The 24,256-nt window shown below is 46.4% G+C and overlaps 1 protein-coding gene across 1 annotated transcript in view; it reads right to left on the bottom strand.

The window, feature by feature from the left end:
- The window catches only part of zeb2b (zinc finger E-box binding homeobox 2b), an 80,854-nt gene extending 57,882 nt beyond the window's left edge, over nt 1-22,972 (bottom strand). Inside the window, exons 1-3 of the mRNA XM_070930513.1 lie at nt 22,883-22,972; nt 21,528-21,666; nt 17,641-17,643 (exon numbers count right to left, since the gene is read on the bottom strand). Coding sequence (XP_070786614.1) covers nt 17,641-17,643; nt 21,528-21,600 — 76 coding nt within the window. The 5' untranslated portion in view covers nt 21,601-21,666; nt 22,883-22,972. The remainder of the gene's footprint in view (nt 1-17,640; nt 17,644-21,527; nt 21,667-22,882) is intronic.
- Between the last annotated feature and the right edge of the window lie 1,284 nt (nt 22,973-24,256).

Genomic DNA, 24,256 nt, shown 5'->3' with positions numbered 1-24,256 from the left:
AACAAACACACACATCCCTAATATAATTGTCAGAGTCTGTCCCTCCCCGTCTCAGAGTGAAGCCCCAGCGTTCACAGAGAAGGGTAATTATCGTGTATCCGAAAGGGAGGATGCAACCATCTCTGGCTCTGATTAGAGGGGACAGGAGAGGAGTGTCGCCTCCCTTCTGCAAGCCAGCGTTTACGGGGAGGCGCACCTTTCACTGTCCAAACAATGTCTGTCAGCCGCTATCAATAGCTGCCGTGGGAGGAAACAGTAGCCAAGGTGCCTGGGCCGCGATGCAGACTGAGAAATGGATATAAATTGGGTGAAAAGTGCATTACAAGGCTCTGGTAACTCCACAAATCCCTGTGTGGAGGTGGAGCGGAGCGGCCGTCATCCCAGAACATGTCTCACAACGTCCCCCTTTGCACTTACACCAGGTTTCTACGGTGTATCGGCGCGTCAGACTGTATAAGGCCAGATTATGTTGTACCTGGCAGCTCCAGTGATTATAATCTTTGGACGGAGGTAACAGAAAAAATAATCATCTTTCTCTCACATGAGGAAGGAGAAACGGATTCTGTCAAAATTGGTCTTGTCAGAGGTTTTTAGTTGGCCTGTGTGTCACGCTACCTTCCTCTTTCCTCCTCCTGCTTCACTCCCTTCACCTCATTTCTCCTCCCAAGAGGTTACCATCTGCACCCCCCCCCTTCTCCTCCTCCTCAGCACATTTCAGCCTCATCTAGTACTTTGTCCTCTCCTGTTTCTCGACTTATTTTCGAATCAGTTTTTGATTAAATGAACCATCTTCCAACTTTTTTTTCCTTCAGGTTCACGTTTGAAAACATCAGCGAAGGTGAAAGACACACACTGCGCCCGTTTTCCAACACAAAAAAAAAAAATGGAAGAAACTGCAAACTTAATGTGCCGACTGCCTTTGAAGTTCAAGGGAAGGAAGTTGGCTGCCACTTGAGATATCATAGCTAATTGTCCATTGCGAAGGCATGTATGATCATACAGCAAAGTGAAAGCGGATAATGACAAAACAGGGAGAGTGAAAGAGTGCGGGAACATACGCAGAGGCCTCGTTTAATAAATAAATGAGCTAAAAAATGAAAAAAAGAAGAACCAGAAGAAAGTAAAAGAAAGAAAGAAAGAGCTCCCCGAACACACACACTGAGTTAACGCATCGTGGAAGACGATCGTCTCGACTCAATTTCTGAAAATTGCCACTGCTGCTGCATCCCCCCCTCCCCTCCCCTTCACCCCCCGAGAGAGAGAGAGAGGGAAAAGAAAGAAAGAAAAAAAACTTATCAGCAGTTACTCCTCCTTCATTTTATTTCATTTATGAATTACAAGGAAAGATGCCATTATATATTATTAATTCTCTGCTGTTGCTTTGGCTCTGGCTGCTGCAGCGGTGAGCTGCGGATGTCGGCGGCGGTGTAATTACGTTCTAGCCGGGCAGCCATCCGTTTCCTTTCAAAAATTTACAGGATTCTTAATCACGTTGCTCATTTGGGTGCACGGTGGCGGGGATGGCGAAACACAAACAGGGGCACGTCTGTTTGCACGGGAACACCTGCTTAGCATTGATAGCAGATGTCAGTCAGTGAACTGAACAAAAAAAAAAGTGCAGGGAGGGGAGGGGGTGGAATTAAAAATGCAAGCATCACCAACTTCTTATTATTTACTTACTCCAAAAATGAACTACTGGAATGGGAGAAGGAAAATCCTGGCAAACGGCGGGGAAGCTGGGCCTGTAATTGTGCTGCTGCCTCCCTCCTTAACTCCCTCTCTTCCTCTTCCTCCCCTTCTTCTCTCCTCCTTCCTGTCCGTCTCTTTCTCTCTTTCAGAAACCCAACTAAGTCGGGAGCATCAAGAGGTATTTTTTTAACCCCCCCCCCCCTACACTTTCTTCTCTCCCATTCCCCTGGACGTATCGAGTGCTGGAGTCTTATATTTCTATCCGTTTGCATCAGTCTTTGCTGCATTATTCATTTGCATTATAGCGCTGGATGGTAATTAAATCTTGCCTGGGATGCCGTTGTATTTAAATGAAACGTGAATATTTTAGCGAGGGAAATGCAGAATGCTTAATCTGCCCCCCCACCCACTCTCTCTGCCTGTTTTTGCCTTTTAAAAGCTCGACTATTGGCCGAGCTTTGAAACTGTTTATTGTGCCCGCCGCTCGTTTTAAACGGCTTCTTCTCAAGAATAATAGTGTTGAGTCAACAGCTGCATTGACAAACATATTTCAGCTGATGCATTTGCCTGTGCAGGGATATTTGATACCTCTGAGACACACACACACACACACACACACACACCAAGCTTCCTCCTCCACACACACACACACAAATGTAGAGACATAAATGTGTGTGGACATGCACATGTATGGATGCAAACACACACAGACAAAATGGCCACTGAGGACCTTTGCCTCACAGAGAGAGAGAGAGAGAGAGAGAGAGAGAGAGAGACCTTGATAGTAAATGATAGTAACAGAGATAACAAGAGGGAAAAAAAGACAGAAGGACAGGGAGAGGAAGTGAGGGTTAGAGAGGAGAAAAGTAAGCAAGACTAAGTCGACACGCGAACGCAAAGATGATGTTTTCAGAGCTTAATGAAAACTGTCTCCAGATCGGACGAATCTCATGTTTTCATGAAAAACTGAGCATCTGGACAACGATGACGTACGCCTGGTCAGGGCTCGTGTGGCGGCCGAGTCGGGAAGCTTCTAACCTGTCAAACACAGGTTGTTTTTGTTTCAGCGTGGACGCAGATCTTCATGCAAATTAACCTGAAAACACTGAGGTGGATGCACTCAGTGTGGACGTAGAGGACGGACGGATGAGACAGAAAGAGAGACATTTGCAGAGAAAAAGGGGGAACAATAAGAGCGAGAAAGATGCAGGAAAAAAATGAAAAAGACAGCGAGAGGAAGACAGTGATAGAGAGACCCCGAGAACGAGATGACAGAGCAGAGAGAGAGAGAGGGTGAGAAGCAGAGGGATGAGCTGTGCCTTTAATGCCCATCTGGCCCGGAGATGTAATAAAATTGACATATTGATTCCTTTGAATTTACGAATGCCTGTTTCATAAACTCCATTTCCAAAGCCGAGGCCTCTTTAGAGCCCTGTCATTTTTCCCCCAAATGGATCAATTATGTGCCCACGTAATCCTGTTACCTGAGAAACCCACGCATACTTCTCCCATTTGCAGCGCTTCACCGGGCGCACAGACTCGCATTATGTGCACATAAACAAACTGGAGGTTTTTTTTTTGTTTATTTGTGTGTGTGTGTGTGTCTTCTCCCCCCTCCTCCCCTCCTAATATTAGCGATTGTTTTCTCCCCCCCGGTGTCGTTGTATGAGTCTCTCCCGGAGGGTCTTAGGGAGGTCTTTCCTCTGTTTCTCTCTGGCTTGTTTTTGAAGTTGTAGAAATCCCTTTTACTCCTCTACCGCCGCTACATCAACCCAAACATCACATCATATCCGTGTTAAGGATCCTCTTCACCTCTTCAATCACAGACAGACAGTTGCAAGCTACAGGATGGTTTTCTTTGACAAATACTCCCTCATCTCCCAACGATGCCTTAAGTAATAAACAATGCAGACTCTGCAGGACGACACACGAGAGGTTTCCTTCATCTGCTGCAAGATAAACACTGTTTCATGGCTCTGAGCAGAGCAGCAAGGCACTAACTCTGCTAGAGGTTGGGGGTTCGCTTCCCAAAGGTCAACTATGTCTATAAATGTGTCCCAAAATTTGTACTTTCTTACAACGAGGAAAAGATTCTGCCACAACATTAAAACTTTAAACTGTTTCCAGAAATGAGCCCTAGAATCAAGAAGAAATGAACTTCAGAAAATACTTGAAACAAGTAGATTTTTATTGGAAACAGTCATTTCTTTAGCCTGACATGGTGAGTCAACTCTTCAGCATCTACAGTGATTTCCTCAGCACGCACTCATGATTTAGTGGAGTCTATAAAATGGCCAGAATCACCAGTTGATTTCAGGGAATAAGCAGAAACAGAACTAGAATTTGTCTCGGTGTCGCTGGTGCAGAAACGTGTCGACAACTTAAAGAGTGTCTGAACGGCGCTGGCGGTGCAGGGATGGCTCACATTCATAACCTGGGTGAAAACACAGGAGTCAGTACGGCTACAGCCCGGCCGGTAATAGCATACAAGTGGTCACGGGTCAAACTGGTGCGAGTGTAAATGTTGGAGCAATACAGCGAGCTGTCAGGTGGAACGGAAATGTATGAAGAGCGACAGCAACGCTGGCGCACGGGCGCTCTCGCTGAGCCACTAGATATCTATTTTACTATCTCACATTGTTGTAAAACCAAGTGAGAGACAGAGAGGGAGGGAGGGAGGGAGGGGGAGGGAGGAAAAAAAAAATCAGTCCTCGATCTTATTTTCCACACTCCGGCGAGCTACAAGCGGCTCAGTTACACTACACTTGCACCGAACAATCAGTCTGGCAAAGGTTCACAAAACGACGAAATACCTTGTCACTTACTGCCTGACCTGTTCAGCCGAGTGACTCGGAGGAGGAAAAAGAAGAGGGAGAGGAAGGAGAAGGATGTAGAGGAGAGGGGAGGGAGGGGGGATCATAAAATAAAATAATCATGAAGGAGCTCTGCTGTGGGTGATGTGCATGAAAGAGTTCAGACGAATTCCTTTATGTTCTTATTCTTGTTTGTTGCTGTAAACCAGTGACACATTTGTAAGACGTTTAGTCCAGTTTTTCCTTTTTTATTTAGGAGCTGGAAAAATCCTATATGAAAATATCTCCATGCATCACGTTGTTTGAACTCTTCAGAAAGCTACAAGATGCTCACACACAATGAAATATTCAAATCCAAGACTATCAAATGGAAACACTCGAGCCTCATTTGTGCCTCATTTCATACAAATTCCTCCTGACTCGTTCGGTATCTTTGGACACTTTTGGATCTCCGTTCTAAAATAAAGCTCAGTGGCTCTGAACAATGCTTGGCTGCGCAGCACGAGTTTGTAATGGCCGACCCATGGGCGGGTCGGTGGGGTTCACGAGGTTACAGGATGTGGAGTGAAGTCTAACACACTTATCGTCAAACGCAACCTGATTTCTTTGGACGCTTTTTCATCCAAATTCACGGAGGAAGTGGGGTGGGGGCTGACATTCCCCTCCAAACCATGTAAACCAACGAATGCAGCATCGCAACAAGCAGCTTGGATGTCAGAAGTGAGTGGGGGGGGGGTAAAGTACATGATTTGTCACATAGCCGCCGTAGAAAGTTGAGGGAGCTTTGAGGCCGAGTGAGAGAGGCGATTGTTAAAAAGTGAAGAGGAGGAGGAAGAGGGGGGGGGTTGGGGGTGTTGGGCTTAAGGGGCTGACAGGCGGCTGAGTTCTGCTCACTGGACTTAATCTAAAAGAAAAAGGCCCCAGTTATGATGAAAGGTCGACAGAGTATGTCTCAGCAAATTGGCTTTCCTTTTTAACCTCGTGCTGGCTGACGCTTCAGCTGCATGGAGGCCTAATGACCTCCGGCCTGCTAGCTCAACCCTTTCTCCCACCTGTCCAACCCCAACCCAACCCAACCCCCCCCCCCCCCCTCGTGGCTCAAGAACACCAATTTCTGTGACAACTTTGGCCGCCGCCGTCTGTGTCAAGTCCTCTATAAAGTTTTTCCAAAATCAACGTAGATGACAAATCAGCTCGACCATCACATTTCAAGATAGATAGATGACCTATCTGTCTTGGGGGGGAATTCAGGGAGAGTGGCACCACAGTTGCGGCCAAGTCCAGAACACGATGGAACAGTTTGGCCGAGTCTTGTTCCAGGCCTGACGTTTCTCCAAGGCCATCTTTAATGATGGACAATGACAGGTAATTACTAGGGGGAGCACACATGAGAGCTGGAGATCAGCAGTATCTGTTGAGTTTCTGGAAACTCTGAGCGGGACAGAAGACGGCGGCCAACATCCTGAGCGGCGGGTTCCGCTCCGATCGCAGTCCAATAGGAAAAAACCACCGCACCGCAATTTTGATGTTGTGTTTTCCCTAACTTGAATTGAAAAGTTTAAAACTGTCGTTTGCTGCTCGACCCTGAAAGCTGCCACAACCCAAACTACTACTGCGAGGCTGTCGATGAGGAAGTGAGTCCCTTTATTATTATTATTCTTCTTCTCGCAGATGTGTGGCGTCTCTCCAACAACAGCAGAAGATGCATCGACAGCGGCGACGTGTATGTTTTTACACCTGGATAAACCTCCGCTTTTAATGATCTACAGGCATTTCTTTACTCCTCGTGTTGGCGCTCGCAAATGACTGTTTGTATCTGAGCGAAGGGAAAGGTGTGTGTGTGTGTGTGTGTGTGTAATGCCCTTATATATCATTATGTAGTCTCGGGTGTTTATTCTAGCTGTTGTGGTACAGATGAACTCCGAAAGCGACGCTAACGAAGACGGAATACCAAATAGCTTCAATATTTTCCAAACAGCTTCACCTGCACGCTGAGGAAGCAAGGATGTGGAGGGGGGGTGAAGGGAGGGGAGGTCTGTGTTGCAATCTCTCGTGTTGCACAGACTCCTCGGCGCTCCCCCTTTATAAATTACCTCATCAGTGACTGAAATTAACACTGATTCTTGCAGGCAATTTCTCAATTTCCAATGCTAATTAGCTTTTTCTCTTTACTTTTAAATTCTGTAGCACCTGTTTAGGGAGAAGACATCTTAGGCAGTGCAGGCGCATTTAATCACAATTTTAATTAACCATCCCCGTAGATGTGAAAGAGAAGCAATTATAATGCAGATGAATGATGATTTTTCCACATTAAATTGTTTTGTTTCTTCGTTATGTTGATTGCATAAATACTGGCGCCGTTCAATTTTTATCTACTGTAATTTTGTAATTGTTTTGCAAAAAAAAAAAGAAAAAAAGGGGAAGCAGCAGCAGAAAGGGTTTGGATAGACTGAGTTTGTCTGTTGACAAATTGTTTCATTTAGTTAACCCGTTAATCGCCGGAGCAGCATGGAGAGGATTTGTCAGGAAGTGTCTTATTTGCTTTCTTTCCCCCAAAACAACTGTCGTCCTCCTCGCTTGTCAATCATCCCAAGGTTTTAGGGCTTGCTGTTGGGGGGAGGGGGGATTACACTCCCCTCTTTTGACCTTAACAAACTATTTAACCAAATGAAAGTCATCCCCTCTCTTTCCTCAGCCTCCCCTTTAACTACTGAGCATATAGTTGCAAATGAAAGCACAGATGGGTGCTACTGGAATGGACTCATAATCTTTATGTGCTCGTGAAAATATCATTGGGTTCGATGACGGCGCTTTCGACTGTGTTTATTGCCCCTTGTTCTCTGAAACTTCGCTTTTATGTTAATGTCAGAGTGACTGTTGCAGTAAAAACAAAAACACACCGCTGTGGCGCACTTCCTTAAAATACTGCCGCCGTCTTTAGCTGTTATTGGGAGAAGTTTTTACGTAAAAAGCTTACGTTGGCGTTGAGTCGCAGCTTTTACTCCGAGAGCTTCCCTGTTAATGTGGAGGATTGAGGATCTGCGTGTCAGTCAGACGTCTTCAGCAGAATTTAAAGTTAAATGTTGAACTGGGAATATCGCAGGTTAAAAATTTATTTCAAGTATTTTGAGGAGTTCTGTACATACGCACCCTTTTGGAAACAGTAAAAGAGTCAGTGTTGCTTTGAGTGGGCTTCCTCTATAGGAGACCTATGGAGACCACTGCAAAGGGCCTGCTATAGGCCAGAACAAAACTCCCAGAATCCTCCTGTGTTCTGTCCTCCGCCCTCTGCCACCCCCAGCAACACTCATTCTCTAATCCCACTGAGCGCTGCTTTCAGTTTGCCCAAAGACCATGCAGGGGAACTCCAACGGACCAGACACACACACACACACACACACTCTTTCCCTCTCTCTGTGTGTTACACACACACACTTGCTTCATATCTCTCTCCCAGTCACAGCGACACACACTTACTGAGGGGGCTTTGCAGTCTAAAACTGGTCTGGTCATCTTTAACGTAAGCGTGGGGGAGAGAGGGTCAACTGAAGTCTTTGGAGTCATTCTGATCCAGATTAGTGAATTAGTGATGATTTAAAAAGAAAATGAGATAAATGTTGGATGCGACACGTATGCTATAACAAAACGATATAACTTCAGGCCTTGGTGGGCATTTTATTTCAAAGATACTGAACTACAAACTCAGATTACGATTTTTTTTAACGGCACAGAAAGAAAAGTGTGTTCTCACAAAGTGCAGCTTCGTCACTCTCACTCTCTCTGAATCGCTCCTCGACGAGCAAAGCTGCAGTTTTTTATGGATCTATCTTAAATCATCCTGATGTGCGTCTAAAAGGAAGAAGCTCCTCTTTGAATATTAGTGGCGATTGGCTGGAGGTAAACAGAGCATTAAATCCTGCAAAACTGTGGCAAGGCCAATATGGGCGCGGGACAATGGCTTGGCCCGGCATCTCTGAGCCTTTGTTCTCGGCTTAACAAAACTCTGCCGTCACACCGTTTTACCTCAATGCTGCCCTGTCGAAACGGCCATCAGCCCATCAGAGCACATGCAAAGCTCAGGACAGGCAGGGAGGGAGGAGAGGGAGGAGAAGAGGAGTAAGACAGGGGGAAAGGGAGAAAAATATGAGGGTGGGGAGAGGTGGGAGGGGACAGAAAGATTAAGACAGAAGCAGGGAAAAAGAAGAAGGTGGCAAGGAAAGTGCCAAGAAGCAAAAAAGCAGAAAAAAGGGAAGGCAGACGATGGAAGCAGGGACAGAAAAGAGACATGGAAGTGAAGAAAAAGAGACTTGAGTGTCAAAATCCTTCAAGGATTCAAAGGGGCCAAAACAGACGAAATATGCACTTGTGGACGGTCAGAGGGGGAAAAGAAATGAATAAAAACACAATAATACTCACCTCTCCCACTCCACCTTAATAAGAATATATAGGCAGCTGTGAGGAGGGAGGAGGGAGGGTGGGGGGGGGCAGCGTTTTGAGCTTTGTGACGTGGCGGCGACAGAACTGGAGCAGCGAGATTCACTAAAAGTTTCATCACAAAGTCCTTATCTGCTTCCCTCTGAGGGCCACAGTGAGGTTCAGGAGGAGAAGGAAAAAAGAGAAAAGAAAGAAACGGCACATCTGCGTCTGCTGTGACCTGTCTGTCTGCCAATTAGCATGTGTGCGAGTGTGTGTGAAGTGTGTGTACATCTGTGTGTGATATATATAGGGTTATGTGTGTGTGTGTGTGTGTGCAGATGTGAACTTGCCTGGCGAACATGTGTGACTGTTTGCAAGTGTCAGCCATTTTCAAATCGTTTGCTCGTGACCCGGCTCCTTCCACCGTCCGACGCCCTCAAGAAAAATTAATGGCTCGCGAAAGATATGACGCAAACTCCAAAATAAAAGCAGGCTGACTTTTTTTCCCCAGCTGGTAATTAATATTCATGGAAATGTTCTAATAACAGACGTTTGGCTGATCACAATCTTCAGAATGCCTTTTTTTTTTTTTTTTTCTGAAATCTTAAAAATATTTTTCTGGTGAGCAGAAAGTTGCACGTCATGACTCCTCACTAATGCTGCATGGGGTTTTTTTTTTTTCCAAACTCACACTGAGGGGAAAAACTGCTCTCGTCAGCCTCATCGTGGTTATGATGATGAGTATCAAAGAAATTGTGGGATTTCATGGCAGTTTGCGATTTGGCCTCTAAATTGCAAACATGGTCAAGCAATCCACAGTTGTTAGCAGGCAATAAAACATGACACTGTCAGTCTTATTCAGGGTGCGCGGGACAAAAAGCAGCCCGTATCTTCTCCAGTTCAATTAGGGTTGACTTTAAATGGACTTATTAGCACTTAGCCCCGCAGCTTGACCTGACGGCCACCATCTTGGATGTAGTTCAGGCATCTAGAGCTGTGACTCGCCTTTTCCCTCCTCCTCTCCTCCACTGTCAGGTTCTGGCCTGCCAATTTCTACTTGAAGCTTGACTGGGCCTGATTTGATGCAAACTACCTCGGTGTGAGGGGGGGGGGGGGGGGGGGGTTGCAAGGAGAGAAAGGCGGGGGGGGGGGGGGGGCTGATGAACAGTTATGTCAAGTCGATTTTGCACCGTTGGGAAAAGGTAACCTCTCCGTCGGGGAGGAGATGGTGGGGGAGGAGGAGATGAAGGTAACAAAAAAAAGAGCAAAAAAAGACAAGGTTAGTGGAGTAGAGGGTGCTGGAGGAGGAGGGTGGGGTCTAGGGGGGGGGTGGCGGAGGCGCCGTGTAATCGCACCAGGGTGCACCCACCCTCTGCCGCTTCACCTCACCTCCCTCTGCTTACCGCCCCGCGCAAAACGCTAACTGTCAGTGCGAGTACTAATTGCAGATGTGCCAGTCTGCCATCATAATAAAATCAGAGGCAGGGCGGACATTAAGCATGGCTGGCTCATTTGTGAGACTGCTGAAAAGGTAGCATAAATGAATATTTCATTACCTTAATTACTAAGGAATACTCCTTTCCGCCAGTCGTGGAATGAGTGTTGCTGTAACTAATTATGAAAAGTAATAACATTAGGGATACTGTGATTGCCAGTTTATAAGGCGGCGTCTGCTTGCTGTTGAGGTATAAACCATGTTGGGAAACATACGGCGAGGAGCGGAAGGAAGGAAGGAAGCGAGGGCTCGGTCTCCATCAAACCCACACATCTGCAAAAAAAGTGGGGTTTGCGGGGATGAATGGAGCTCTGATTATTTACCCAGGGATGCAAGCGCGTGTTTGAAATTGCCAAGTGAAGGTTTTAACAGGTATGAAGGGGCGACAAGGTTGTGAAACTCACTCGGCGTGGAAATGACAGCTCTTCGGCAACACGGGGAGCTCTCTAATACACCGTTTTCCGATGAATACAAACACAGAATATGAAAGGACGCGTGCTACAGCTACCTGGACCGCAAAGTGCAATTTGAGGAATCCTTCAGCGCGCAGCCCTGAAGTACCTGCGCCTCCAAAAGGCCAGATTACAGTGAAGCGCCACAAGCTGCGCATTTGCATCGCTTCATCATCCCTCAGTCTTTGATGTCAGACACACGGCTCAATACCTTTGTCCGTTATTCACCTCTGCAGCCCGTGGGCACATCTCATGCCCAGCTGTAATGTATGACCACTGATAAGGTCGTAAGGGGGGGTGTGAGAAAAAAGGCAGAGTACAAGGTCTGCTTTGATGGACATGCTAATTCCAATACCCCTAAGTAGTAAGAATAACAAAGTGGTGGAGAATTTATCTCAGGAATGCCGGAGCAAGACGGCCGGGCGATAAGGAAGTAGCTTCCCTTGGGTGGGGGAGAAGTAATTAGAGTGGGCTGGCTGGTTAGATGACTGGTGGGAGAGATGGAGGTAGAGGTGGGGAAATGGACTGGAGGGCCACACCAAAGGCAGAGTTTCAAGGCAGAGAGGTCCAAGAAGGATTTTAGATTTTCTAAAATATGTCAGCATGGACTTCTGGCTAAACTACAACACCCCTCCCTCTGGTTACTCACATTTTAGGGCCTCTAACTAACAGCTCGATGGTGCAACAGAACTAAATCTGCAAGTCTTACAAAACAAAAGCAGAGTCACATCCTTGACTTTAAAAAGGTCGTAAGGCCACGACCAAAATCACTGAGAATATATGAAACATTTAAACCTTAGTGATGAAAAAACAAACAAACAACAAGCTCAGGAGTCATAAAGCCTTGACCTAAACCAGAGACCAGGCTGCGTCTGAGTCACAAGGCCAAATCTGAACTGGAGTCTCCGTATCTGACCCAATCTTAGTCGTCTCCCACAAGGTTTCTAGGTCAGGAAATACCCATCCAGCCCTCCGCAGCCAGGCTTCTGCTCCCGCAATCCAGCTTGAAACCAAATTCAGCCATAACTCACATCAGTCAGCCAAAAAAAACGAGGCATCAATAGCAAACTACAGCTGCAACCACACGAACCTCACTTTTATCACTTCATCATGACTAAAAAGCAGATAATGACAATAATCACATGCATCTACCCCCCCGAAATTCAGCTTCACTGCCTTGTCCAAACCAAAACCAAATCCTGGATTCTTGCTTTGTCACCCAAACCAAAACTGCAACCACAACCCCAAAGAGCTCGGCCCCCGTCAGATTCCAACCTGCAGTCCTCACAATCTTTAATTCACACGCTTCCCTTAAATCCTTGACCTCCTGCTTGACCACCGCGCCCAAAAATCCAGAGCCAAACTGCAGCCCGAAACCACGGAGAGCGTCTCTCCGCTGCAGCCTCAGCCCCTGTTTGTCCTGCATGTCAGAAAGGCTGAGGACAGGCCTGTCGGTGTGATTATCCCCCCGCTACCTGAGGAGGTGTTTGTTTGACATTCGCGTTTGACAGCGGCGGGACACGAGGCGTTCAGGAGAGGGGGCTCCCTCTCCAGTCAGAACTCATTAACACGTGAATTCACCTCTCAGAGTTTTTAACATGGTCGACCTTGCTACACATGTCCACTGACTGCACCACAGATGACATTTAAAGGGGAAGATGTGCTCCCCCCCCTCCTCCGTGTTTCAGCTCTCCTTGACTCACTCTTGCCAAAGGTTAAATGTATGTTTGAATAACAAGGAGGCCAGAGTGTAATTTCTGACCATTTCCTCTTTCGCTGCAACCTCCGGTTAAGAAGGTGCTTGATCAACGCCGAGATGAAAGCGTGGAAGTGAGTGAAATTTGTGCAACCGCAAAATGACCTAATTTTGTCCTAATCTCGCTTGGCAATCGGCTGCAATTAAATTGAGATAACACATCTGAATTTACTTCCACGCGAGACGGGGGGGAAACCGGAGCTCGAACGAAGTCCTCGTTAAGAAAAAAAAAAAAAAGAAGGTAACGAGAGGGGTGCACTTAGGTGGCGGAGAAGCGGGACACCTTCTGAATAATGAACTACAGTAAGAAAGCGAGCCCTGATCAAATAGCATGTTCTATTATCCCGAATTAAAGGTAGGACGGCGTGCTGCGAAATGTGTGAAGTCGTATGTGGAAAAGGCCGAGATTTCCAGATGTCACCGTGCCTTAATCTGGTGATCTGTTATTGATTGTTCCACGCGGCCGTGACCTTGCCAGAAGAGCTCTTCCACCCGACAATCAAACATACATCAAAGAGTGTGTGCCTTTCCCTAAATGTGTGTGTGTGTGTGTGTGTGTGTGCACATGTGGCAGCAAGCGGCGCTTGCAGATCGGCGGTGCCGACATCAGAGCAGAAAACTGGAGGCTGCTTTCAACACTTGTTTGCACAAAGGTGTCGTCTCTGAAGCAGCTGCCGCAGAGGGACAAATGGGGGGAAAAATCATTTTAATGGGCAATTGAGGTGATTACTTTTTTTTTCTCCTTTTCCACAGAAACGTCATGAAGCTGTGGCCTTTTTTATGGTTGACAGCAGTGATAAGTCACACACACACACACACACACACACACACACACACACACACACACACAGCAGCTGTGATGTGTTTCTTTGATTTAATCTATATATGTTCCTTTGTTGCTCCATAAAGACACGATCCTGTTTGTTAAAAGCACTTTAAAAACAGATCTGACTCGACAGGTCGCTCCGCGTTGTGATCAATATTACTGAATTTTCTGGACTGCAGAGGACACGACAAATAACACGCGAGTGATGCAGAAAAAAGGTGCGACATCTTACACAAATCCTTCCAGAAAACATAAATGTCTGGTAACCTGAACTAAGCCCAGAGAAATGTTGAGAATATCCGTCCTAGAGGAGTAAATCTGCATGATACACTTGGATTAAAACATGAGGAAACTACATTTAATTTGGTGGAACGGTTGCCATCCAAACTCCTCTCGTGCATCCAGGCGAGGATGCACATGCACACATATATCATTGTTCGGAAAAAGAAGGTGTTTTTAAAGTTGTTTTTCGCCCCCCTGCCATTTGATTTGGAAATCTGAATGTTAGTTTACACCTGCTCAGCAACCTGTCGTCTGTCGCGCCCAGACTCCCTCGCAAATGGGAAAAGTCGACGCGTGGAAAATGTCGAAAATCACAGGCGAGACGCGGCGCAACAACTGAATAAGTGCAAACAGCAGGACGAGACGGAACGGATGGGCCAAATAAAGACTTTGCATTTTCACTTGAGAAAGACTCAAATGAGGCATGATATTTCAAAATGCATTTTCCTCCTATGCGATGCATAAAACATGCCGGCTTAGGGTAAAGAGTGTACACACGTAAATGAAAAGCCCAAATGCATGCAATTATTTGCCGGACCACTGAAGTTTCAATTTCTGTGTTTGCTTTTTTGTCAAAATTGCAGGGAGCGAAAGGAGAAAACAGAGAAAACAAGGGGACGAGAGGAAGAAGAAAAAAAAAAGGGAAGGCAAGCAAGAAGGCATGAAATAAAGTCAAGGAAGCAGGAGAAAGACATCTGACTGCATTGCAACTTTACTTAGACTAGCGTGTCGCAGAGCAGGCATTCATCACAGCGAAGGGGGGGATTTGATACGACCTGTCAAATCCTGAGAGAGAGAAAAAGAACGGGATGGAGGGAGGTGGGTCAGAGCTTGACAGGCAGAACGCCGCCGCCAGAAACACCTTTAAGTCTGTCACCTTTGCTCCATCACTCTCCATCTCTGCTTCTTTCACACCGTCCTGAGTCGTCGGCGTCCGAGCGACCCGAGCGACGGACCCGAGCTACACTCGTCCTCGCCTGTTTCACATCGCGGCCAAATTAGCTCAATTTAACTCCCGACTTTAATGTCTCAAGATGATACGGCAGAGCTCTCGCTGTAGTTTCACGTGGCGAGCAAAACCTGATTTTTCTGAGGCAATTCCTTCTGGGGAAGAAGCAGAAGTTCAGCAACAGTTCAGCTGCCATGCAGTAAAAACTGACTTCTGCTCTGGCTGCATGTGAGGCTGCCTCCTCTTTTATGATGCGTAAACAAAATGCAAAAGATTAAGGCCAAAAGCACGCAGGGAATGCCACGTCGCTGCCTGTGTCACCACATTGTTTTAGACGATACATCATTATTGCCGTTTAAACATAAAGGGAAGTCACAGGGGCAGAGTTGGCTCACTATTGGCTGATTCATGCCTCGGTGTTAGTCAGGCAACGGATCCCAGCCACCGCTCTCGCTTTCATCGTTCTTGGCAGTGGCAGTTGCTCTGTGTGTGCGAGTGTGTGTTTGTGTGTGTGTGTGTGTGTGTGTGTGCATCGCCCCAAATACACTGTAACTTCTGCAGCTTTGCTTTTCCAAACCAATATGTCCCATCACGAAAAAAATCACACGCAAAACCAAGCAGTGCAGCTGAAAGTAGCTTTTATAAAAGGGGAGAGAAGGAGGGATGGCCACAAACAGCAAAGAGTTGTCATACAAAGAGTTAACCCCCCCAACACCACCACCACCTCCACCCGATTTCTCCAAAGCACGGGTTAATATCATGGCTGCCTGGTAAGGCATTATCCAGAACCTCTCGGAACAAAAGGCCCCTTTTGCAAACAGACTCCTACTTTCCCCCAGTGTCCAAAGGTGTTTGCTGAAGTAAATCTGCCTAAATCCTGCGCAGCTTGGCCAGGAGGAGGAGGAGGAGGAGGAGGAGGAGGAGGAGGGAGGGAAGGTGTACTGATAATCCTTCTTCTTAACCAAAAAGAAAAAAAAAAAGTTCTGGGTGAGGAAAAGAAAGAGAAAGGGGAAGAAAGAAAACTGGAATCCATATCACATGATGCCATTTAAAGAGCTGAGGTACCCCCCCCCCCCATCTCCCCATCTTTGCTTAAGATTTGCATACATCCAGCCTGGGAATCGGGTGATAAAGACGTCTTGCTAATCATTTTGATGTGTATGTTTACATAAGGGGATGTAACGTAATTGTTTTTCCTCATTCGTGTATAAAAGAATTCAGGAAAGGCCACAAAAACACCTGCCCCCCCCCCCTCCCCCCACCCCTCTCAAAAAAAAAAAAAAAAAAAAAGAGCACCACAAAAGTGCAAATTTATTTTTTGACATTCAAAGCTACAAAGAAGTTTTGGAAGACGAGGGGAGGACACCTGCTCCCGACTCTTATCGCCGTCTTTAAGCGAGGATTTTCTTCTTCTTCTGCTTCTTCTTCTTCTTAAGTATGAGTTGCCACGAATAGTGTGGGCATGCCATCTCGTAACACTATCTGTCTGTCAGGAGGGGCCTGGGTCCCTGCTAGAGTAGGGAGGCTATAAAAGGCTTGTAACCAGGGGACGACCAACAAACAACCACAAACACCCTAGTTATTTCTCTCCACCACCCACCCACCCTTTTCTGCCTCTCTCCCTATTTTTCCCTTCCTCCTCTTCTTTTTTTCCTCCTCTTCTCTCTTGCTCTCCTTTTTTTTTTTTTTTTTTTTTTCGCCCCCCTTTTCATCTCAGGCCCTTTTTCTGATGCTGAATGCAAATGTGTAGCCCTGCTGCTGGCGGCGAAAGGGGCTGAATTGTGATTAAGAGGGAGAAGAAGAAGAAGAGGAGCTCCTTTCTTTGTTCTCCCCCCGGGGGATGTTTACCAGGAGAGACACGGCGGATCAGATATGAAAGGCATTCAGGTCAGCATTGATGTGAGCGAAAGTGAAATCGTACCTAAGGCATTCCAAAGACCCGCGGTGTCAGGGGTCTGGGCTCGCGGTGCCTCTGCAAGTGTGTGTTCTCTGGCCGCCAGGCGAAAAATATCTTCACACAAGCAGGGCGGTCGACGGAGGAAGAATGTAGAAAAAAAAACAACTGAATAATAATAATAATAATAATAATAATAAAAAAAAAAGGAGAAAATGTGTCAAAAATGTTTTTTGGCTATTTTTTTGGGGGGGAGAGGAGGAGGGATGCATGAAAGTTTTCTGTCCAGTGTCCAGGATGGAGTTGAGATGATCATTAGTTTTCTTTTTTTTTTTTTTTTTTTGGGTGTGTGTGTGTGTGTGTGTTGGTTGAGGGGGGGGGGGGTGTACAGCCACAAGCCATGCTATTTGCTTTTATCTGCCTTATCAAAGCGTGAAAAAAAAAAAACCCTGTGCATGTGTGTTGCTGTTGTGTGTGTGTGTGTGTGTGTGTGTGTGTGTGGAGCTGCTGTTGCTGAGCTACATTCCTGATTTAATTCCTTGTGGAAAGCACATATTAGAGGATTTGTTGAATAACATATCAGCTTGAAAGCCGAAGATATCACACTGCGACGACTGAATCTCTGTCTCTCTGCGACACACACGTGCAATAAAATAAAATAAAATCATGTGAATAACAATAACTGTAAATACTCCGGGCCCGTGAAAAAAAATAAAATGTTTCCCTTCCCTCTCAGAAATGACACTGTTACCCAAAGGGAACATCCTTTTGCTCCTATATACCAACGCTATGCTTGAGATCACAATGCTCTCGTAAGGGAAGTCCATTCATTTTTATGTGCTTGGCTATATACACTTGACTCACACACTTTGAGCAGATGGATATATTTAGCTCGTGACGACTGCAGCCGAGGGAGAGGGAGGGAAAAAAAAAAAAAAAAAATCAAGTGATGCAAAAAAGCTACCGTACGCTCCGGAAAATAATAAGGCCTCACGCAGCACGCCAAAGTGCAATGTGCAGTTGTGACAGGACAAATATGGCTCCTTATTAGCCGGCATTGAGGGAAACCTGCTAGCCGTTTTACATGGGGTAATTGGAATGTGTCTATTTTGATTCAACCACAAGGCCGACGTTATAAAAATACTCCAGTGAGATTCATCCCCGGCTATCTGCGGGTCTGTGCACCACGACACTCTGAGCACAACGGGGCCCCCCCCGCCTGCCCCCCCCCCCCTTTTTTTTTGCTGCAGACTGATTCCTGCCGGCCCCTGTAATATCTCACAGTAATTATTTCACTTGCTTAAACAAAATAATCCCTTATTTCCCTCAACATGAATGCACTGCAAAACACTTTTTCTCTGCTTCTTCCTGCAGAGAAAAAAAAAAAGAAAAAAAGAAAAGCCATCAGGAGTGTGAGGTGTCTGCTGTGGCTGCTCCACACAATTGCCAACCCGTATGGGAATGGCAGCAGTGAATGGCGCGGTGGACAACCCCCCGCCACTATTGACGGTATAAACATGTAAATGAAACACATTACCACTGACAATCAATTGTCCGCGAGCGCCCTGCGAAACCTGCCCTCCTCCTCCCCTCTTTTTCTTCTTCTTACCCCCCCTTTGCTCAGTGACGATGGCAAAAAGCTGCCCCTACCTTGAGGAGGGAAAATCTGGGAGAAGGAGGAGGAGGGAGGGAGGGAGGGAGGGAGGGAGGTGGATGGGACATGGCAGGAAAAACGAGGGGGGGTGAGAGAAGAAGAAAAAGAAGAGGAAGAAAGGGAGCACCTTGTCTTACCCCCCCCCCACCCCCCTATTTTCTACTGCGTGAGCTGCGAACACAACTTTAAAAAGGCAGAGGAATAATAGAGATGGACAAATTGTTTAGACTGGCAGAAATCTGGCATTGTCTGGGTCTGAAAGCAAGGCTATCCCCCTCCTACACACACACACACACACACACACCCTATTTCTTCTCCACCTTAAACGTGAATGTGTGATAGCTTTAATGACCACATTCAGACTATTATATCAAACTCCAGCAGCCAGAGAGGGAAAGGGAGAGAGAGGCCTCGTCTTTCTGCTTCAGATTATGTAATCAGTGCATTTCCGAGGGTATGTCCCGACATGAAATGTCATCTGGGACGCGGAGAAAAATTAAAAACGGTTCATAAACTGGTGACGGGGAATCAGAGAAAAATAATGCAACATCTGTATCGCCTCTTTCATCTTTTTTTTCCTCTCAGACAAAAGATGCAAAGAGTCTCCGTGACGTTCAAATCAAAAACAACGTGATCACAAAGCAGAACGTTTTTTTTTTTTCTAAAAAAAAAAGAAAAAAAAAAAGGAGCCATGTTTTTGATGCTTGTGCCGGTTGAGTAATAAGAAAATAAGGACAGGTGTGTGAGTGCTTTTCTGTTGGGCGCTCACAGCTGGATGTGACAAGCAACACCTGGCGAGGGCCAAACTCTCAAACACTTCACGCTGCCGAGATCAAGTTTCACACCAGGAGAGGAGAAGGGTTTCAGAGCGGTGGAACAGTAGGGAACAGGACGGTGGGAAAAATGTCATTTCTCAGGTTTCGCTGCTTTTAAATATTGCTGCCATTTCAGAGTCTATCAGCTGTGAGACAGAGGCTTCACAGCGGCGTGCAGGAGGTTTGGATGAGGAGGGGATAAGTCATGAACTGTGGTTAAATACCACATGACAGGCTGGGCAGTGAGTGAGTAAAGCTACTGTAGCACCTCCAACCCTGAAGGCCAACAGTCATCTGGATGAGAATGTCATTGGTTAGACAACTTAGTGAGCAAATGCCTCATTAATACTAATTGGCAAGAATGCTGAAATGCCCCTTCCATTTTGAAAAAGCAGTGAAATAATCCAAACAATTCCAGTTCTTCTGTCTGTGAGGAAGCTTTGAATATCGGATCAGAATCTAACGAGCCTCAGTCGCTTCATTAAAACAGAAAAACTGAACCAGATGTAAAACTATTTTTCAAAGCAAAGTAATTACAGGTGGCATGCAAATTATAATTTACATCAAAACACGCTGGCTTGTACAGCACCACCTCCAAAAGGCGTTCAGCAGAATTAGCTGTAATTGTACATATTTCACATTTGTGTATATTCATCTGATTTGTTGGTTAAGGGAAGAAAGAGGCAGTCTGGGGGCATCCGCTCTCCATCTGGTAAGACATTTAGAAAAACCCTCTCTGTGTGTCTGTGCACGCTGCATTTTTTGGTGCATTCGAGGCGTTTTTGTTAGTTCCTGCTGGAGGAGTCAGAGTCTGTCCTGCCGGCCGTCACACGCTTCGCCCTGCCCTGCCATCCCTCCACAGAGCCAGGCAGGAAGAGGACAGAGAGACAGGCAGGGAGACAGAGAGAGGAGAGTGGCCAAGCCTCAATAAGCCTCTGCATTCCCAGGGGGGAGGATAGGGGGTGAGGAGGGGAGGGGAGGGAAGGAGGGGAGGGGGAGGGGGGGGGGGTCATCAGACAGAGCTAGTTGTTATGGCAGAAAAAAAAGAAAAAGGGGACATTTCACATTTTCAAACTCGGCTGATATGAAATCTATATTTTTAAATGTACACTCTCCTGGATGAAGGAGCTAAAAATATTCTCCACACACTCTGCCAAAGCTCGGCCGTCTCTCGTCAGGTTTAAGGGTGTGAAAATTATATTCGCTTTGCTAACATTATTTTATCAAATGCTGCATTTGGTCCAAAAGCCAAGGCTGGTTTTCTCCCTCTCGCCCCCCCCCCCCCTTTACAAAACAGGTGGCCACAGCTAAACAGGCTGTCATGTCTCCAAACGTGTGTTATTATTCCATTTTTCTTTTAAGTATGAATTCTGCAAATGTACACATATATTGGAAATCTCCAGCTCCACTGTTTTGCTCCTGTGCTATTTAATGTGGAACAAAATGCTTGTCTGCTATCGATCGGATGAAATCAATAAATGAAATCTGATCTAGATAAATAACCTGTGGGGGCAGAGATTTAAAAACTGTGGTGGAGAAAGCAAATAAAAGCCTCATCTGAGCAGCTGAATCACAGCCTCCATGTTTTACACACACTGCCTCACTTCGCCAGTGTGTTTGGAGCCTATATGGAATAATCAGGAATAACGGGGCCAGGAAATGTCACTGCAGATTTGCCTCTTGTGGGAAACTGTGCAGTCAAATGGAGAAAGAAAACCAACAAATCTCCACCTCCTGCGCTCCAGTCCGGACCCAATTAATGTCCAGCATTTATCGGACATGTCGTCCTATTTATATACACAATAAACTTCGCGATGAAGGTAAACAAAAAGGCACCAGATTAAAAAACACAACAACAATCAACTGCCAGCTCCTGTGAATTCCTCCCCCGCTCTGCTCGTCCCGCACAGCGGCGACACTTTGGAGGTAAATCACTTGAAAATGGGTCTCGTGCAGGAGACGTAAAGGCCTGTATGAGACAGAAACATCACGGCTCACGCACGCCAGCGCGTGGATTAAAGCAAATCACAACTCAAGTCACAAGATTGGACTTTTACACCGAGCAGCGAGTCTGCTCCAGCCAGCGACGGTGTGAGGGACCGTTACACAGTCCCCCCATGGCGGATTTTGTCCCGGCGAGAAACGAGCCGGCACCGCTACGCTCCAACTTTCCTACATCCACAAGTTTCCAACTAACCTCTCTGCAACCTTCCCCAAATATTCCCCCGAAAACACACATTTTAAACCCGCATTTTTTTAGCATTCCAAAGGCTCGAGAGGGGCTGCAACACGGACGCATTTACGCACAGTTTCTCCCCGGGTAGCGGTCCCTTTATCCCTGCGTAAAAGGAGACAGCAGAAATGCGCACCAGCCGCGGACCCTCACACACCCCGGAACCGCAGTGGAAACCTTCAAACCAGGCTTACATGCAAAGATACCCCCCCCCCCCCGACTGCTTGGTTTGTCTCCCCCGTGATTTTCTTACCGTTTTTCCGTCTCGGGTTGGCTTGTTTTCGCCTCTTACACCTCGGGCCATCCGCCATGATCTCTTGCTTCATTGATAAGTGTGTGTGGGATCAGATGGCAGCTCGCATGGACTCGATTCCTTGATTTCAGCTTGATATCTGACGGGAAACACACACACACACACACACACACACACAGCAGCACCAACAATGTGGGTATTAGCGTGGAGATCCACTTGCGCCGGACGCGCGACAAGAAACTGCAAATGTGAGTTGGATGGAGGAGCAGATTGTAAAAAAGAAAAAACAGCCGTGGGTGAAAGTATGGGAAGCAGCGCGAGGGGATCCGTGCCCATCTAATTTAGATTTCAGCTGATCGGCTCTCAGCTTTGTGGCATTAACAGCACAGCAAACTGCAGCAGGAAGAAGGGAATTGTAATTTCTCTTATTAGGAAAACCACAATTCACTCCGCCAGCGAGGACTGCAGCGAAAACATGACACTTCCAGTTATTTCATTCAGAAAAGTTTCCCCATCCGGTTTGTATTTTTCTTCACTTTTAAGAAAAATAAATCATTTACTGATTTTAATTAAAACTGCCAGGATTTTGTTCCCATTTGCGCCTTCAGTCCGGATTTGGCACAGAAGGCGAAGCAGGTTAATAAATCAAATTTTAGGGTCAAATCCAGAGTTTACACGTTATAGACGGCAAAAGCGAGACCGAGCCTGATCCTGGACTGAGCCCTGACTGTGTGGGCTGATTAAAAGTCTTATAACTTCAATAAACACTTGAGAAAATTACACTTGGAGGTTTAATAAACTAAATCCAAAGCCTCCCGTCAACAGTTAATAAATAACAGATGGGCAGTAATTGTTGAAATGTGCCAAATGACTCCGGACTGGGAGGAAAACCTTTAAGGCACAACTCGCGCATAAACAAAAGCGATAAGATTCAGATCGCCTGTGTGGGATGTTCGGTTCGCCAGCTAATTTATCAGCGCAAATACCGTTATTAGGAGAAGTGACTATTGACAAGAGGTGGTGTTTGTTGTGGCCACACAAACAGACACTAATATAAGACGAGCTGGAGAGACTCGGGATGCACTGTCGCCCTTTTTTCCTCCCAAGGATAGCGGAGTGGTACAGCGCCAAACGCCCCGCAAACAGCACACTTTCCCCGGCTGTCAGGAACCTGCAGGACGCCTCTGCGCCACGGAGGTTAAAAAAAAGAGGAAAAACAGCAGAACAAACGCACCTATTTCCACCTGTGCAGGTAAGGCGAAGTTGAGCCCCAACTCCGACGCGGGCGCGTGGAAGTTTATCGTCCAAGCTTTCTCCGAAAAAACGCAATAAATGAAAAGTGAGGAGGCACGTACCTGTTTTTAGGGGGTGGGAAGAGGGGTCTCGTGGATAGGAGCTGCGAGGAGGGATGATATCGGAGCGCGTCGGTGAGCGGATCCTTTTCCACCGGTGATAATAAAGCCTTAGAAATAAAGCCTTAGAAATAGTTGGGAGGAGGGAGGGACCGCTATTCCTGCTAGGGCAGGTTTACAACTGATGTCTTACACCCACTCCAGGAAACAAACCTGGGTAGGGACTGACGTGTTACGCCTCTTCTAATGACATTTTTTTTCTTTCCACCTCCTTTTCTTTGCCGTGTAACACAGAGGAGAAGCCCCCTGAAACGCACGCCACCTATCTTCACGGGAGGGGATAATTGAGGAGAGTCAAACGTGAGCATCTTCTGGGTTGAACGTGAAGTTTTTTCCCCCCTCCCTCCCTCTTCCTCCTCTTTTCTTTCCCTCACTCTCCTCTCTCTTTCTCCATCTCTTCTCTTTTTGAGTGAAACCAACTATGTCGGGCTTCGACGCGGAGCAAAGAACAGGCGACAGTGTGTTTTTTTTCCTCCTTTCTTCGTGAGTGTGTGTGTGTGTGTGTGTGTGTGAGAGTGTGTGTTAGTGTAGAAGGGGGGAGAAACTTGGAACGCGTCCACGCCGGCCGCAATCATGTAAGGATTTTTTTCTTTATTTCTATTTCCACCCCGTTTAATTTGCAGAAATGGAGGTCTTGGTGCGGCAGCATGCAGGAGCCGGGGTGGGGAGGCAGCTCCACATATTCTTCATTATTGTAATTGGCTGCGACTGCAAAAGGTTTGGGGATGTTCGGCTTTTATCTCCGCTGCAAGAAATGTCCTTCAGGACATCATTTGGTGTAAAACAGTGTTTTCTGTTAAATAGTCTGCACGTGTGCTGCTGCGTCCTTCCACTTGTTCCATTTAGAAATGAACGTTTTCTGGTTGCTGAGCGTCGTTTACTTCATGTCGGGGGGGGGGTCATTTGATTTGTTATGATTTCACGTGTTTTCAGTAAATTATTGGAGGACAGTGAAAATGTTTTGGGAACAAGTGGAGTTCCTCGGCGCCTGCAGCAGAATGTGTGTCTTAATTTTAGGGGGGAAATAAGACTGCAAAGGTAACAAAAATAAACCCGGATTAGATCTCTGCAGAGGGACTTTTTGTTGTTGTAGAAAAACAGTAAATAATTGTTGTTTTATTGCCTGACGAAGACACCAACGCGCTGCAGGTTCATCACTGCCTGTGTTTGTACAATAGGACTGCATGTAAACTCCACATACAGTTACACTCTGAGGGGGGGGTCATTTGCTTTTTGTTTTTTGCTTCTGCTCATTTGCACAAGTCTTTTTTTTCCAATTGCACCCCCTAACGAAAATGAGCCAAAATGAATCCAAAA

The sequence above is a fragment of the Enoplosus armatus genome, chromosome 24, assembly GCF_043641665.1.
Source record: "Enoplosus armatus isolate fEnoArm2 chromosome 24, fEnoArm2.hap1, whole genome shotgun sequence".
NCBI lineage: Eukaryota > Metazoa > Chordata > Actinopteri > Centrarchiformes > Enoplosidae > Enoplosus > Enoplosus armatus.
This window is presented reverse-complemented; position numbering and strand designations above follow the sequence as displayed.